We start from the raw sequence: 15,729 nt of genomic DNA, 5'->3' as shown, positions 1-15,729 counted from the left end.
GCTGTTGAAACAGCTGATGCAATTTTCTAATACTAACAGCCAACAGCTCCTAAGAGAAAACACGGACCAGCAGAGACTTCACTTGGTTGCTGTCAGGTGACTGGAAGCCTTAAAAGGACAGGCTTGGTTTACAGAAATCATGAACATTAATAATTATGTTTTTTTCAGTCAATGCATCGAGCCACTGCTTTACTCTCTGACTGCACAGAATCATTTTACTAGATATACTTGTTCTTCTATACCACTGTGCAGGGATGCAATGTGAGCCACAAATAAGAGGGAAAAAATAAAGCAGAAGAACTATGTGTGGGAGTTATGTGACCAAACACCACACTAAAAAAAAGTTTTTTGTTTGTTTTTAAGAAAAAGAAGAAGAAATTCCTCTGAATAATGTCACTGGTGATGAGCCAGTCAGTGGCTCAGCTGGGATAGAGGCACACTGAGTTCACAGTTCACACTTAAACAGCCCGCTGACCCCGTAATACACTGGGGTACTGCTATGCTAAGCCAGCTGCTTCCTTGTGTGTGTGTGTGTGTGTGTGTGTGTGTGTGTGTGTGCGTGCGTGCGCGTGCGTGTGTGCCTAGGAGAGAGAGAGCGAGCGAGCGAGAAAGCGGGGTAGAGGGAGAAAGAGAAGGAGGGAGGCTGTTGAGGCATTGAGCGCTCAGCCACCCACACACAATCCCAAAAGAAAGCTATGCCATTTCCACATGCGAGAGCCTAAAACACACACACACACACACACTCAAACACACACACAAACACATTGCCCACATGCACTGCCTGCAACCATAACATGCCTCTAAAATGCACAAGCGTCCCTGGACCACATGCACTGCGCTCTCTGAGTCTGAGAACCCTGTCCAGTGTAGGAACGAAGAGTGTGTGGGGTTGTGATGGAGGGAAAGAAAGAACAAGTGATGAACAGTTTGATACACAAGGAGGGAGCGGCAAAATGAGTAAATGCAAGTTGGAAAGAAAACTGAACGTGGCCGGAAATTATGGGATTCAAACAAAGGAGAGAAAAAAGAGGAGAGGAGAGGAGAGGAGAGGAGAAAGGAAATGAAAGAAAGCAGAAACAGGCAAAAAAGGGCAGGAAATGAGAAAAAAGAGAAAGAACAAGGAGGAGGAAACAAGGGAAAAAGATGGAAGGAAATGACAGGAAATGAAGAAAAAGAGAAGAAGCACGGGAACAAGAAAGGAAAGAGGAGGACAACAAACAAGGACCGGAAACAGAAAACATAAGTGGATCAGAGAGGAGAGAAAGAAGAGAGAAGATGGAAGGAGGGCAAACACGGAAACAAGAATAAAGGGATGAAAATGGAAGAAGAGGAAATAAGAGGAAATAATGAGCCAGGAGGAGAGTGGAGGGGGCAAGGAGACAAGTGATGAGGGGAAACATGACGTGGAGAGGGAAAGGAGAAGGAGAAGAAAGTAAGCGTGAAAACAAGAGATGAGAGGAAGCCAAAGAGCCGGGCAGGTGAACAAGGAAGAGGAGGAAAAGCGGCGGAGGAAGGCGAAACATGAAAGGATGTCACAAGGCGGTAAAAAGCGTCATCAGGCAAGAGACAAACCAAATGAAAACAAAGAGCACGCAGAGTCTGGTACTCACCTCGCCGCCTCCAGCAGCTCATCCTTCTTGTATTCACCTAGATGGTTACAGAAGATCATAGTGTCAGACAACTGGCCGCCAACACACACCGACCACACACAGACGCACATGATCAAACACACACACATGTAAAGACACACACAGAGGAAGGATCTATCCATTGAGGGGGGGGGGGGGGGAGACACCCTCTCTCTTTCTATCTCTCCTCCTTCCTCCCCCTCCTCCTCCTCCTCATCCTCCTTCTCTCTTTCTCTGCCATTCTCGCTCAGTCAGTGCGCACCCCTCTGGCTCCGGTTGCCGTGGCGATGCGTTGCCGGCAGCGACCACAGCACGTTCATTGTTTGGGCGACGAGCGGCGGACAGACACGCGCTCTGCCTCTATCCGTCCGTGTGTCCATCCATCCCTCCCTCCTTTGCCGCGTTTGTCTCCCGTCTCCCGGCCGCCGCTCATGCTGCTAACCATCTTCCCTTGTTCTCCATCATCACTGTCTCTCTCTCTCTCTCTCTCTCTCTCTCTCTCTCTCTCTCTGTCTCCCTGCTTCTTCCTCTTTTTTTTCCTGTGGGCTCAGGAGGCGCAGTTAACCATCAAAAAAACACAACAGAAATAAACAAACCCCTCCCCCTGCCTCCCTCGCCTTCTCTCCAGCTCTCTCTCTCTCACTCTCTTAGCCCTGCCCCCCTGCTACTACAGTCACAACACACACACACACACACACACACCTTCCCATATGTGTCTTTTCTGCCCGGGAAACAGACAAGGGAAGGGGAGATAGCCGCTCCGCTCAGACATGAGAATGTGCAACATCACTGGATTCATCTGTCTCTTTATGTAATGGCTTTGTGACATTCAAACATACAGTAGGTCTTTGTTAAGGGTGGAACACTTGACCATCATGTGGACTTTAAATTAAAAATAATTATTGATTTTAAAACAATATGTATTGTGAAATGAGTTATATAGCAACTCTGAACAGTCTGCTGTGACTCATAATGTCTTAAATGTGTTTAACATAACCTGACGTTTCAGAGCTCAACACTAACTTTCAAAAGTGGTTGCCAGGCTGGCAAACAGGCAGCTTTCTGTTGCCAAAACTACAAATATGGTTGCTTTTTTAGTCACTTAATATTTTGATTAATTAAAGGAACACTTCAGCCACAAAGTGACCTTCTTTATATCAGTTAGTCAGATCATTTTACCTTGAATTCATTAAGAAAACTTAATTGTTTTTGCATCCCTCCACATAAAATGATGAACTCATTGTTTTATTGATTGATTAATTGGGAGCCATGTTTAACAAAAGCAAAACCGTAACAGTGTGGGTTCCTTTTTGGTTTTTTTGTTCAGTTTCACCTGGCTCTTTGTCGGCTGAATCAATTTGCAGATCCATTTGTGATGTCGGCGGGTTAAGCCTAGTTCACATTACACGATTTTCACCGCGATTTTGACGTCGCAGAGGATCTTGAGAGCCACCTTGGGTCGGAGGTGAGTCAGCAGTAAGTCTGCCACGACGAGTCCTCATGTGTGAACAAGCCTACGAGCAAGTTGCCCCCTCGTCTGCGACTGGGACTGGATATTTGGCATGCTAGAAAACTGGAGAAGTCTGACACGACTGACAAAGAGCATCAGCCAATGAGAGGCAGGATACGTCCCATGTCAGCACACAGGAGGACGGAAGAAATGTGAAGAGGACAAGCCGCAGGGTTGCCACTTGCTGGGTCCGCTTAATAGCCGCGACTTTGGGCTTGTTTCTAAAGTGGAGTTGCTTATTTGGGCTTGCTCTCTAAACGTCACCTTTCTCTATATATATCCGTCGCTTCTTTTGGGTTTGTTTCCATAGCCCTGGTTGCTTGTTTGTGTCCCAAGATCTGGCAACACTGACAATGACAACTGGCAACAACAATGGCGGCGTCCACAGGATCATGCGGAGCACGGTGTGTTTGGACCGATGCCTTGGAGGCAGATCTGATTCAACACTGCCTTTACCATGTGTCATCTCCAAGTTAAAAAAAGTAGTTTGGTAACGTCACCGCGTTATCTGGGGCTCTGTCTGGCGAGGGCTCGTGGAGAAATCTTGTGGTGTGCATACACAGGTCGTAACATACTTGGCGAGACTCCCATTGACAGAAACACATGTCGCCAGGTATGAACACTCAAAAGATTACGATAGTCTCCGCGACATATTTTGCAGGGTGAAAATCGTGAAATGTGAACTAGCCTTTAGCCGAACTTTTCACATCACAATCACAACTTAACCCTACGACTTTACTTACTTCACTACTGTCTCTAACACAGGCGTCGGTGTGCATGCTAGTAAACACAGAAATGCACATGCAGTATTGTCTTGTTCTGGTATTGACTGTAACAGTGACATTTAAATTTCACTAATGCAACAAATATTAAAAATGATTTATTTTGGGGTGCATGTTTCGCTGTTTGCTGTCCTTATTTTTTGGATGTTAAAAAGTGGTTGTCACTGATGGCAACCAAAGACAACTGATAACTCTGATGATGTCACCAAGGTTATCCCCACACCAACAGATATGTAAATTTAAGTTCTGGTTTAATCAGAAGTTACATGCTGATGGTATTTTTCTCGGGGCGCAGTGACTGACTCTGAGACTTCTAATGTGAAACCATTATAGCAGCTATACAGCTAAACTTTGTTGGTAGTGCTATTCTTCAATAAAAAGTGGTGTACATGACAAAATATGGAAAGATTGGATGCCATTTGATCAGCAGATCAGTTCTAACAATTGAAGGGAAGAACAGCAGAGGAAGAACAGAAGGCGACATAGAGGCGAAGTCCCTCCAGTTCCTGAGGTCTGAATTGTGCAATGAGTTACACATGTGATCTTTGTCAATCTAAAAGATAAGTTTGCAAGTCAAAAAAGTCAGTTTGTCGTAAAACTGAAGACAGTGAAAATGCACTCCCATAAGTCATGAGTGAGGGCATAACTTCCCCCCTTACTGAAGCTATAATGTCGGTCCTGCGTTCTCGCTCTTACAGAACCAACTTACTCTCCTTTAGCATAACTGCATCTCTCAACATGGCGAGACTGTGGTGATTTCCACCTATAGATGTCATCAAGGTACACAATGTTTTTTTTACAGAAAACGGCAAAACAAGGTCCGACCGAGCGAGATTGCCTCTGCAACTCTTACTGAAAAGTGCCTCAAGGGCTTATTCATACATGAAAACCAATATGTAAAATTGCCAGCACATTTACCCCAACACAGTTCATCTCTGAAAGGGGCCGGAGAGAAAGAGAGAGAGAGGTATAAAATTGAAATAGGAAATAAAAAAAAAGAGAGATTCAAAGGCAGATGGAGAGGCAAATGTGATACAGATAAATGGGAAGAGGATGAGGAGGACGGGCTGTGTGTACACGGCGCAGACGGAGGGGTGGGGTAGGGTGAGGAGCGCAGAAGAAAAGGTTACAGGGAAGGGAAAAGGGGGAGGAGGGACGAACAAAGGATTTGCAGATGAAAGAGAGGAGGGATGATTAGGGATCTGGAAACTGACATGCATGGATTTGACACAGTATAATTGGTGTTAGGGAGGCTAAGGCGGAACAGTCAGAGAAGGGAGAAAGGGGGGAGACGGAGAGGGGGAGAGAGACGGAAAAATATGAATACAAAGGGAGACGAGAGGAACGTACAGGCACAGATCAAGACGCTAAATTAGATGCTGTGGTTTAAAACCGATTTATGTGCTGAGACAGAATCACTTCCCACTACACACCTGATGGTCATGGCCCTTACAACCACCTTGATTATATTATCATAATCATTATTATCATCGCCATTAAACGCATCACGAAAGATTGTGAGATTGTTCGTCCTTATAGAGGAAATGAGAGTTTGGAGGAAGGCTCAAACCCACTTCAAATCCTATTCTTAAACTTCAAACTTTTAACATGTCATGACACTTTGAACTTTATTGGTTTAAAAGAAGCTTTTATGCTTTTTGATATCTCTTATATCTAGAGTGGGTGAAGTCATCAAGGGCATGAACCTCTCTTGTGGCTTTCTAAACAACAACAGAAAAACATTTAAAGTGATTTCACTCCCACAGTTTTCACCCTTTGACACGGGTATTTCTCTGCGTCCTTCCACTTGAAGTTTAAGAATCTAACTGGGAAGATTTACTTCTTGATTTATGACGAACGACAGACGGGGAGTGACTCAGTCTCCCAATTCAATCAGAGTGTAACTTGCACCTGATCGAAAACTACATCATCTCGTTCAGCTGAGTCTGCTGTCTGCTGCGCACCGTGCAAATGAATGCAGGCAATACCAGAATATACTTTTCGCTCCGCCACTGTTTGCTTCCAATATTATTCATGCTTTGAGAGTGATTGTGACTCAGCAGTTTTAATTAGGCTCTGGCGCTCTCTCACACATAAACACACACACACAAGGCAAGGACAAGGTTAGCTTAGAGTGGCGGGTAAACTGCTGCCACTCTGCTGGACTACATCTCCCACACCGCATCAAAACATAATTATCATACATTTGGCATACAAGCCTGTATTCAACTGAATAGAGAACAAAGACAAGATATTTAATGGTCAGCCTCAGAAAATGTATTATTTTTTCTGTGTTTGATGCCTGCAACATGCTCCAAAAAGTTGGGACAGGGGAAGGTTTACCACTGCGGGACATCACCTTTGTTTTTAGCAGCACTCTATAAGGGTTTATGGACTGAGGACAGTAACTGTTTAAGTTTAAGTAAAGATTTCAAGAATGGTCCAAAATCCCATCTGAACGCTGTGAGATATCAGTTTCTTCATACAGGAAGTCTCTTGAAACTGGCATTGCAAACAAAGGCTTCTCCAAGTATTTGATACATTTGGGTTAGGGTGTTTGATATGTTTTTCCTGTTTCATCCCACTTTGCTGCACATCATTTTTATGGATTGTTGAAATGTTATGATTTCTTTATCAGTGAAAACAAAATTCTTATTACCTCCCCTGTATGTTGAAACAGATTTTGCAAATCATTGCATTATGTTTTTATTCAAGTGTTAAACAGCGTCCCAACTTTTTTTTTTTTTTTTTTTTTTAAATAAATCAGGGGTACAGAGACAGAGGAATTACCAACTAAAAGAGAGGCTCGACAGTCCTCTCTGAAATCAGTGATGGGAACTTTAAAAGCAGAGCTCTGCAGGCTACCAATTACTTCACACTAGAAGAACGTGCACGACAGCAAAGGTACCCCTGGGAAAAATCTGGTTTGGTTAACTAAGGCTTTTAGAGAAAGTAGTTCAAGCTACTTTGTAAAAAAAAGAAGAAAAAAAAGAGAGAGAGAGCATGATCAAGTTGACAATGTATATGTGATATAAAATTATAACAAAATATAATAAAGAAAAAATCACATGCAGGCGGTTGAGTTTATTGCAAAGTACCCACTTGTTTGCCAAAAAAAATTAAATAAATAAAACCAGAAAAAAACAAAATAAAATAAAATAAAATGACATTAAAGCTAATTTAATTTAATTTAATTCAATAATAAAAACCACAATACCCCACTTTACATGTGAAAGTGCAGGAATGTCAGCTTTGGTTTGGTTGATCAGTCAGACACCTGCCTTCAGAAACCTGGTCCAGGTGGGGTTATTGCACCAAGTAGGAGGACTCAGTTAGCCAGGTAACTTCTAAAATGGCATGCGAAATCTTCCCTGAACATGTTGATACATAAATAAAAAGAATACATGACTAAATATGGTCAGGTTCAAATACACCAGGGAGGCTATTGTAAAATAAAAACAAGAAGTCATAACTTTCCTTTTATGTACCAAAATTGTTTGTACTTTTAATGTTAACGTTTGACTACTGAAATCACTATGAAAACATGAATGCAGCTGAACTACCAGCAAGCCACTGCAAAATGCAGTTAAACTACTTGTTTAATGACATGTAGTTCATTCCTCCCACACACTGTTTGAAATACAGGACAATTTTAGAAACTGTGACACTAAAAGTACATTTAAATCTGGCTTAAGTTTGACTTTAAAAGAAAACTCTGCTTCACTATCAGCAGGAGGCGCCAAAGACACAAATTCTGCAACTTGCAATCCAAGAGATGAACAAATATAAGCATGGTGACAAAAGCCATCATCAGTCCATATGACAACACTGGAATAAAATATGCATCTCTACAGCCCCCACCTGGCTGTGACTAGTTTGTAAAAGTGGCCTAATGTTGGTGGTGACGACACACAGGGATGGAGGAGCAGCACAAAGGACGGGAGGAGCGGACCTCATCCCAACGTCTTCATGCAGATGTGTTGTATACAGAGGAGGATGTATATATTTAAGTATGTATGAACACATCTGAGTCTGACAGTGTGTGTGTGTGTGTGTGTGTGTGTGTGTGCGCGCACGAGAGTGGTGTCGACAATCCTGCTGACTCCAAACAGAAGAGACAAGGACAGGTTAAAGCTCGGGACAGGCTAGCTGCCTCTTGAATGATGATATTATGTGCGTTTGTGTGTGTGTGTGTGTGTGTGTGTCACTCCCTTGGCAGAGTGCAGTAGACACCAGCGATCACTGTTTGAATTCCAATTGTTGTATGCTTGAAAGCATGAAATCCTTTGCATGCACATGGGCGTGTGTGTGTGTGTGTGTGTGTGTGTGTGTAACTGCATGTGTATGTGCACGTATGAGTGTGAGTCCAGGGTCGTACACAGGTGGGTACAAGTCAATGTCAAACAGGCCTAATCCTATATATATCTTGACCATGCAGCAAGGACCCAGCGTACCCTGTGCGTGTGAACGTGTGTGTGTGTGTACTAAGTGGCTGTACAAGCACAGATGATGCTGACTGATGCTGACTGGACCATGAGTCGCCTCAGTGCCCAGCTGTCCGCTTGTGTGTGTGCATGTTGGTGTGTGTTTAAATCAAATATCATTTATTGTACAAGCAGTTTATCCGCTGTTACACAACAACTGGCTCTGAGTCAGGAGTTGAGCGATCCACTTATAACCTCAGCAAGGTCGCAACTGCTGAGGTTGAAAGTGGATCTGTGCGCGCTGAGACCAATCAAAGCCGGGAAATAAATAAATAAATAAACAGGGAGGTGTGTGGAAATCATAAAAAAGAGGGTGTTTGGGCCCTTTCACTGGCTGGCTCTGCTCACTTCACACACTCTCACCACTTACACTGTGTGATTAATTGCTTCACACAGTGCACCAAAGAGAGCCACTCTGGATTAACTGCGAGTTTTTCGGCCACCCACTCCACCCTTGTCCACTTTGCTGAGTTCTGTAAACGTAAGGAGCTGGATGTTTTTGTCAGCGCATATCTCACTAAACTCATGATACAATATCAGCGTGCATCTGTCTGTGACCTTCAGTGGGCACAGCCAAATCGCTTTATTTACACTGCGTTTTTCATCGCAGCGACTCTGGGGCAATTACAAATAGCTGTGTGGTGCAGACAGAGGTGAGCCAGAGGTGCGTTCAATTGGGTTTTTATCGTTCTTCTGAATAAATGTTTCTTTGCTACACTGGGAACTCTTCGTACGTCCACCAGAATGTGTCTGTGCTATTTCATAGAAGGTGATAATGAAAGCTGGAGATGCTGGACAGTGATTACTGTGCTGGAAGTATTTCAGTTCAAAAAAAAATAACCAAAATAAAAGACTGAAAAAAATGACTGAGAATGTTTTATACACGTATGATATTCTCACAACCATAATTAGGTTTATTTTGCCATGCATTCTGGGAAGGTTGTCACTCGAGCCAGGATGATTCTGGATCTTGCTTTGCCCAAAATGTTCTTTTTTACCATGGACATACAATGCTCGTTTTCAGGGTCATTTGATATGAAAATAAAATCACTTTACTTCCCTCATACTGTCTGCTGTCCGCTGAAACACCTGTATTTACCCTTTGTCTGAGACACTGTTTTAGCACCTGTCTCTTAAATCCCTCTACTGAAAAAGCCCAGTCTGCTCTGATTGGTCGGAGTATCCAGGTGTTTTGTATTTTAGCGTCTCTGCACTGTCACTGTAGCTGCAGGAATGACTGTAAGGTTGCTTTCACACCTGCCCTGTTTGGTTCGGTTCAATCAAACTCAAGTTCATTTGTCCCCTAAGTGTGGTTTAGGCAGGTGTGAACACAGCAATCACACTCAGGTGCACACCAAAGCAACTGTTACAAGACTTTCTTGAAGAGGTGGTCTCAGTCCGGTTACAAACGAACTCTGGTGCGGTTCGTTTGTGGTGAGAATGTGTTCCGACCTGGATCTGAACCAACTGCAGTAACATGACACATTGTTTGGGTTAAACATGAGCATGTTACAGTCCTGGAGGATTATTAATGTGCACCTCCTCCTGTACTGCCTTAATATGCACATTCAGCACATCCAATGCATCAAAACATTGTTTTCTAGTTGGAGCCGCGCCTCGTTTTCAAACTGTATGGTTTGACTAAAATGAACAATGACAGCAATATAGTCCACGATGAGCAGCGCTAAAATCAACCTGTGTAGTTGTCCCTCCATTGTGACATTAGAAAGTGTCACATTTATCTTGCAAGTGTACTCTTCTTCAACGTTTTGTTTACTCCCTGGATTTTTCCCTCATGGAAATTCTGACCAAACAAGAGCAGTTTGTTCATGCAAAGCATTTGATATGGTCCGCTTGTAAATGCTGCCGTGAGAACACGAACTAACTCTCAGCAATTATGCAACTCTATTACAAAATTTGTCCCTGATTCAGACCAAAGCAAGACAACTCTAGGTCTGAAAGCACCCTTACAAAGTACAGCGGCACTTTCTATTAAGAAAAATCAAGCTCCATAGCACAACCAGACATGTTCCAGCAGGAATACGATCCGAAATCTAGCTAGCTTGGAGGATGGGAACATTGATCGTACGTTCAGCGGCTGGAAACAATTACTTTGACTTTGCCAGGAGGAAAGATGACAAGTACATAGTTTTCCAGATAGTGGTTCTTCAGTTGGTACCTTCTGAAACGCCAACTATGACAGCCAGCACAACAACGTGAAGCTTGTGGAAATACAATTGATGACTGGCTTCACCGGACAAAGAACTAATAAAGTTTGTAGTTGGATATGTGGTGGATGAAATGTTGCCTATCTATGAGATTGATTCTCAACCTTACAGATAGATCCTTGGGAAGATAATGCTTACAGGCAACAAAAGACTCCCAGGTAAAAAAGAAAAACATTGCGAGCTATCAAGCCTTAGCTGAGCCAAGCAGAGATTACCCTGACATTCACACAGAAGTCTCACAAGTCTGAATTTTGAGAAGAAAGGGCGCAATTTCCAATTCTGTGAAGGGTAATGGAAAAGTAATATAATAAGGACTGTTAACAGGTTACTGGTGATAGGGAGTAATAAGTGAAGAAATACTTTTACTTTTGAAAAGATTAATGGGTAACGAATAATAAATAAAACATTTCTGAGTGGCCTGGAGCAGATGACCATCTTAAGAAATCCACCATTATTTGCCATTAGCTTGTAGCCAAAGTACAAAAATAGAGGGAGAACAGAGCAAAACAGCGATTCAGCACAGTTACGTACACTTACGTCATTATTTAAATCTTTGGCCACGTTTAACATGAACATCCAACAATGTAACATTAAGCATAACAGGTCTGCGTTAATTTTTTAACTGGAAACTGTGACAAAGTACTTCTCCGACTCCAACTTCCTTCTTACTGAATGCCCAAAAAAGTTGTGTGTGAAGTGCCTTGCTCAGGGGCCTCTCTGTTGGGATTTCACATCCTATGATTTTAAACTTTTCCTTCCCTCTTACAGCTAGAGCAACATCTCCCCAAGGGCCGCAAGAGGCTTTCCTGGATAACGATTAGGAAAAAAAAATGCTAATTCACGATGGTATCAGGAAACTAGTTTGCATGCCTGAAAAAACCACAACACATCAGCATGGATTCCCTTCACTGTTCGTTAAACAGATACAAAGGACAGGAAGGAGGTCGGAGCTCCCACTCCTCCTCCTCCTCTTCCTTCTCTCAGGGGCAGCAACGACGAAAACAACAAAGTTAGCTGTGGACAAATTAATATGGATAAGATTAGATCATATTGCAGCTGTCCTGAGTGAGGCACACAAACAGGAGTCACGCAACAGCCGAGGAGAAACAAAACAGACGGCAGTCAGCTCATTCCTCCACATCTGATCCTCAGTCGTCCGCCAAGCACACAGGCTGGTCCCTCCTGCTCTGCACAATGACTCATGACAGATAATGAAAACAGATTATTGCAATGGATGTGTTGTCACTTCAAATCAGTAGCCTCTCTACAGGGTGTATTTCCTATACTTTATAGTTATTGAATATTTTAATGATTTTTCTCCCTTTGAGATGGATAAGCAATCTTATGGAAAACACGACTCACATTTCTTCAAGGGACACTACAGATTTTCAACCAGCTCATAGGCAGTATGTGTAAAATGAACAGTGTGGAGCGGGATTTATACTTCTGCTTTGAATCAAGGCTATACCCTACACCAGCCTGACGTGCACCTGCCCAGAAACATAACTACATGTCGTGGCAATGCAGACTTCCTGTCTATTTCTATGAGCTGAAACCATTTCTCTCAGTGGAAACAAAGTTTTTACTTTTATTTCACAGATAAGAAACAATAAATTGTGAAGACGATAAAGCCTCCACAAAAATATCATTTTAATGCTGTGTTCCAACCAAACGCGATGAAAGCGATTTACTCGCGCGAGTAAATGAAAATTCATCGCGCTACTCGCTCGAGTTTGGACACTGGGCCATTTATGTAAAATTCGCGTTATCGCGTCAGACGCAGGAGTACGAGCCCGCCCATTTTCACTAGATAACAACAACATTACTTCTGCCATTTCTTTCTCTCATCGACTATGGCTGAGATCACCACGATCGCTGCACTGTACCTGCTCTGGAGGTCCCAGATTCGTCTGAGGGCCAAACGCCGCAGTTGGTTCTGGGTGCATGATACCCTGCGGAGGCGCACTGAGCTCGGCGAGTTCCACCATCTCCTACAGGAGCTCCGCCTGGATGACTGTCGGTTCCAGCGATACTTCAGGCTGACTGCTGCCCAGTTTGAAGACCTGCTAGCTAGGGTTTGCGCCAGGATCTCCCGGCAGGACACTAACTACAGGCGCTCCATTTCAGCTGCGGAGTGCCTGTCCATCTGTCTCCAGTGAATAGCAGTTTATTGTTGTGTCAACAACTGGATGTCAGGGCGTCAAGACGTGACGTTGGGAGAATCTCAACGCTGATTGGCTTTCGCGGCACAGCGTCACGCGAATTCGCCTCAAAAGTTCAATATTTTCAACTCGAGCGATGAAGCAATGGACGCGAATTTCGCGTCTATCTCGCCGCACCTACGCGTGTATCGCGTTGCGCTAGACGCATCCATTGCGCCACCCGGCGCGAATTCGCGTCTAATCGCGTCTTTGCATTGACTTTGTGTGTAATCTCGACGCGCGAATTTGCGAATTTGCATTTGGTGGGTACACAGCATAAGTCTTGTGTCTGATTTATCCTGGCTTCACATGAACAGTGTAAATCTCCGCTCGTCGCAAGGCTAATATTTACAAAGTCAAATGCCATAGGCTTGTGCTAATAACGTTAGCATGTTGTATTAGTTTGGAAACGCGTTTAGTATAAGACAGTTGTTTTGTCAGTGAACCTTATGAGTTGTAATGGAGCCGAATTTTGTAACGTTACCTTTGTTAAATGTTGCTGTTGTCCCTGGCTTCATATGAGTAGAGGAAAAGTCTGCTAGCCACTAGGCTAATTTATACAATGTAAAATGCCATAGGCTTGTGCTAATAACATTAGCATGTTGTATTTGTGGGGAAAATGTGTCCAGATAAAGACAAGTGCTTTGTCTGTGAATGCTGCGAGTTAAAGGGAAGCTGATTTGAGTGCTTATGTTCGAAATTGTCGCTATTAAGCCATGTTTAATGTGTGTTTTGGGTGGGATTTGAATCAAATAAACTTAACAGCACTTCACAGAAGCCCCGCCGGCGACTTGTGTTTTGGAGGTGTAACTGAAGCAGACACACCACTGCACAAGTATAAATGCTCACAACAGCGTAGGCCATGTGCGTAGGCTACAGCGTAGACTCTTCATAGAGATGACGCACAAGTATAAATCCTGCCTTAAACTGCTCTCCAGCGCCAAACTGTTTCCTGTAATGTAAAAATGGAGGCTGAGATTTAAAAAAAACTGAGATCAAATGGGAAATATTGGCAGCACTGATCAAATGTAAACCAACATTCTGTTACTGCATTGCCTGTTTCTCACCACAGAAACATAATTCGAGATCTTTTGTTAGCAGCCACCCACCATATTGTTTCCTGTGTCAAAACAGTCAAGCTTGCATTGCGCCACCCACCAGCAGTGTATATTAACGTATATTAGTCCAGTGCAGCGCAGTGCATTCTGGTAGTTGTAAGTTTTCTACCTCTTGAGCAAAAAGCAAATACCACAGCCATTTTCCCCGTCTTTGTCTGGTCATGTAGCACGCATTTCAAAAGTATTTGCATCTTTTTACTGCAAGGACATCCCACTTTTATAAAAAAGACCATCTTTTCAGCAGTGAAATCCTTCTATATGTGTAATACTGGTCGTTTCCTGAGGATAAAGAGCTTCATTTAGTCATTTTGTATCCCTCAGTGATTAATAAGAATTGCTTGTGAAAGTATAAAGCATTTAAAAATTCCTGCAAGGCAAAGCAGGCTACAATTTGTTTGATTTTAAAGAAGATATTCAGAAAACTCGAGACATTTTTTGGACGACCAACACTCATTTGATATGCACACACTTCAAACACGTGTCAGCCTCTGCTTTAGGCGTGTATTTAATCCATCCAATCCTTTCACATCTACAGAAGATTCCCACACACACAGATCGGTACGTACTTGTCATTTCTTTACTTTTTTTGAGTTCATTAACCAAATTCTGTCAGTCTACTCTTGCACAGTGGCCGACTGCCCTCGCTAGCTCACTCTGTGTTGTGGAGCTGTGCAGCCATGTGGAAAACTAGGCAATTTCAGCTGCAGGAAAATGGCCCAAACGAGGTGAGGGGACACACACACACACAAAGGCACACACACACACCAAATAAAAAAATACAAAAAACAGTCACTTTGTTTTGCGTCTCTTGCGAGGTCATTTTGGAAATAGGGCTCGGGCTCATTCATCACTGGGGGCCAATCGAACAGCAGTCATCATGGCAATCAATGAGCATGTCACTGATAAGAGGAAGAAAGCTTCACACTTGGCCTCGCAGACACTGGAATTCACACACACGCCGGCACTCTAAGGTGCACACAGGTGCAAGATTGCCTTTGCTCCCGCTGCATTAGCAGGACGAAGCCTTCAGCGCAGCTACAGCACTCCTTTGTCTTCATGATTAGGCTGTTAACATACACACACCGATCAGAGCTCTCCTCTCTTCCAGTTTCTTGGCATTCACTTAACGTCGCATCAATTCATCTCTCTGTGCTGTCTGTCACCCAAGCCAGTAAGCATCTTCATCTTTTCTCCTTCACTTGCTTTCGCTTCCTATATTTGTTACCTTCTTCGACATCTATTCACTTTCTTCCTTTTCCCTAGCTTCCTCTCTCCGACTCAGTCTCCCTATCCCCTCCCCTCGTTCTTCGACTGTCTCCCCTATCTCCCTCGCTCGCTTAAATCTCTCATCACATTCGGCCGGCCCTTGTGAGAGAGAGCACGCCGGCTAATTTTCTGCTATGTTAAAGCTGCCTGCCCACCACGGACCTCTCTTCAAAGTAACAATTTTCTTTTTCTCTTTATTTACAATAGAGTGGAAGTGCTCGCTGACGGCACGTCTCTGACACACACGGTTTTAATAGAAACACACACACACACACACACACCATTTCTGTCAAAGTACACCTCGCTATAAACATTTTTTTTTAACTAGTCATGCAGCAACAGCAGGAGCAGGGACAAACACTTTCCAAAGCTTCTGTTCAGCAGCGCGGGGTGGACAAAAGCCCTAATTGATTCCAAGAGATGAAAACCTGTCTGGCAGGGAAAAAATTAGATTAGTACCAGTTCCAGTTATGACAAGGGATACTGTACAAGAGGCGAGGTACGGCAAGGCA

The 15,729-nt window shown here is 43.4% G+C and overlaps 1 protein-coding gene across 3 annotated transcripts in view; it reads right to left on the bottom strand.

Annotated features, from left to right (window-relative positions):
• Positions 1-15,729, bottom strand: part of LOC125878576 (poly [ADP-ribose] polymerase tankyrase-1) — a 149,850-nt gene that overhangs the window by 93,140 nt on the left and 40,981 nt on the right. For 2 of the 3 annotated variants that reach the window (XM_049559868.1, XM_049559869.1), the window contains exon 5: positions 1,611-1,647. In XM_049559868.1, coding sequence (XP_049415825.1) covers positions 1,611-1,647 — 37 coding nt within the window. Of the gene's footprint in view, positions 1-1,610; positions 1,648-1,890; positions 2,222-15,729 lie in introns of those variants that run through there. The other variant, XM_049559870.1, reaches the window with a different exon arrangement.

The sequence above is a fragment of the Epinephelus fuscoguttatus genome, linkage group LG18 (genome assembly GCF_011397635.1).
Source record: "Epinephelus fuscoguttatus linkage group LG18, E.fuscoguttatus.final_Chr_v1".
Classification (NCBI taxonomy): Eukaryota; Metazoa; Chordata; class Actinopteri; order Perciformes; family Serranidae; genus Epinephelus; species Epinephelus fuscoguttatus.
This window is presented reverse-complemented; position numbering and strand designations above follow the sequence as displayed.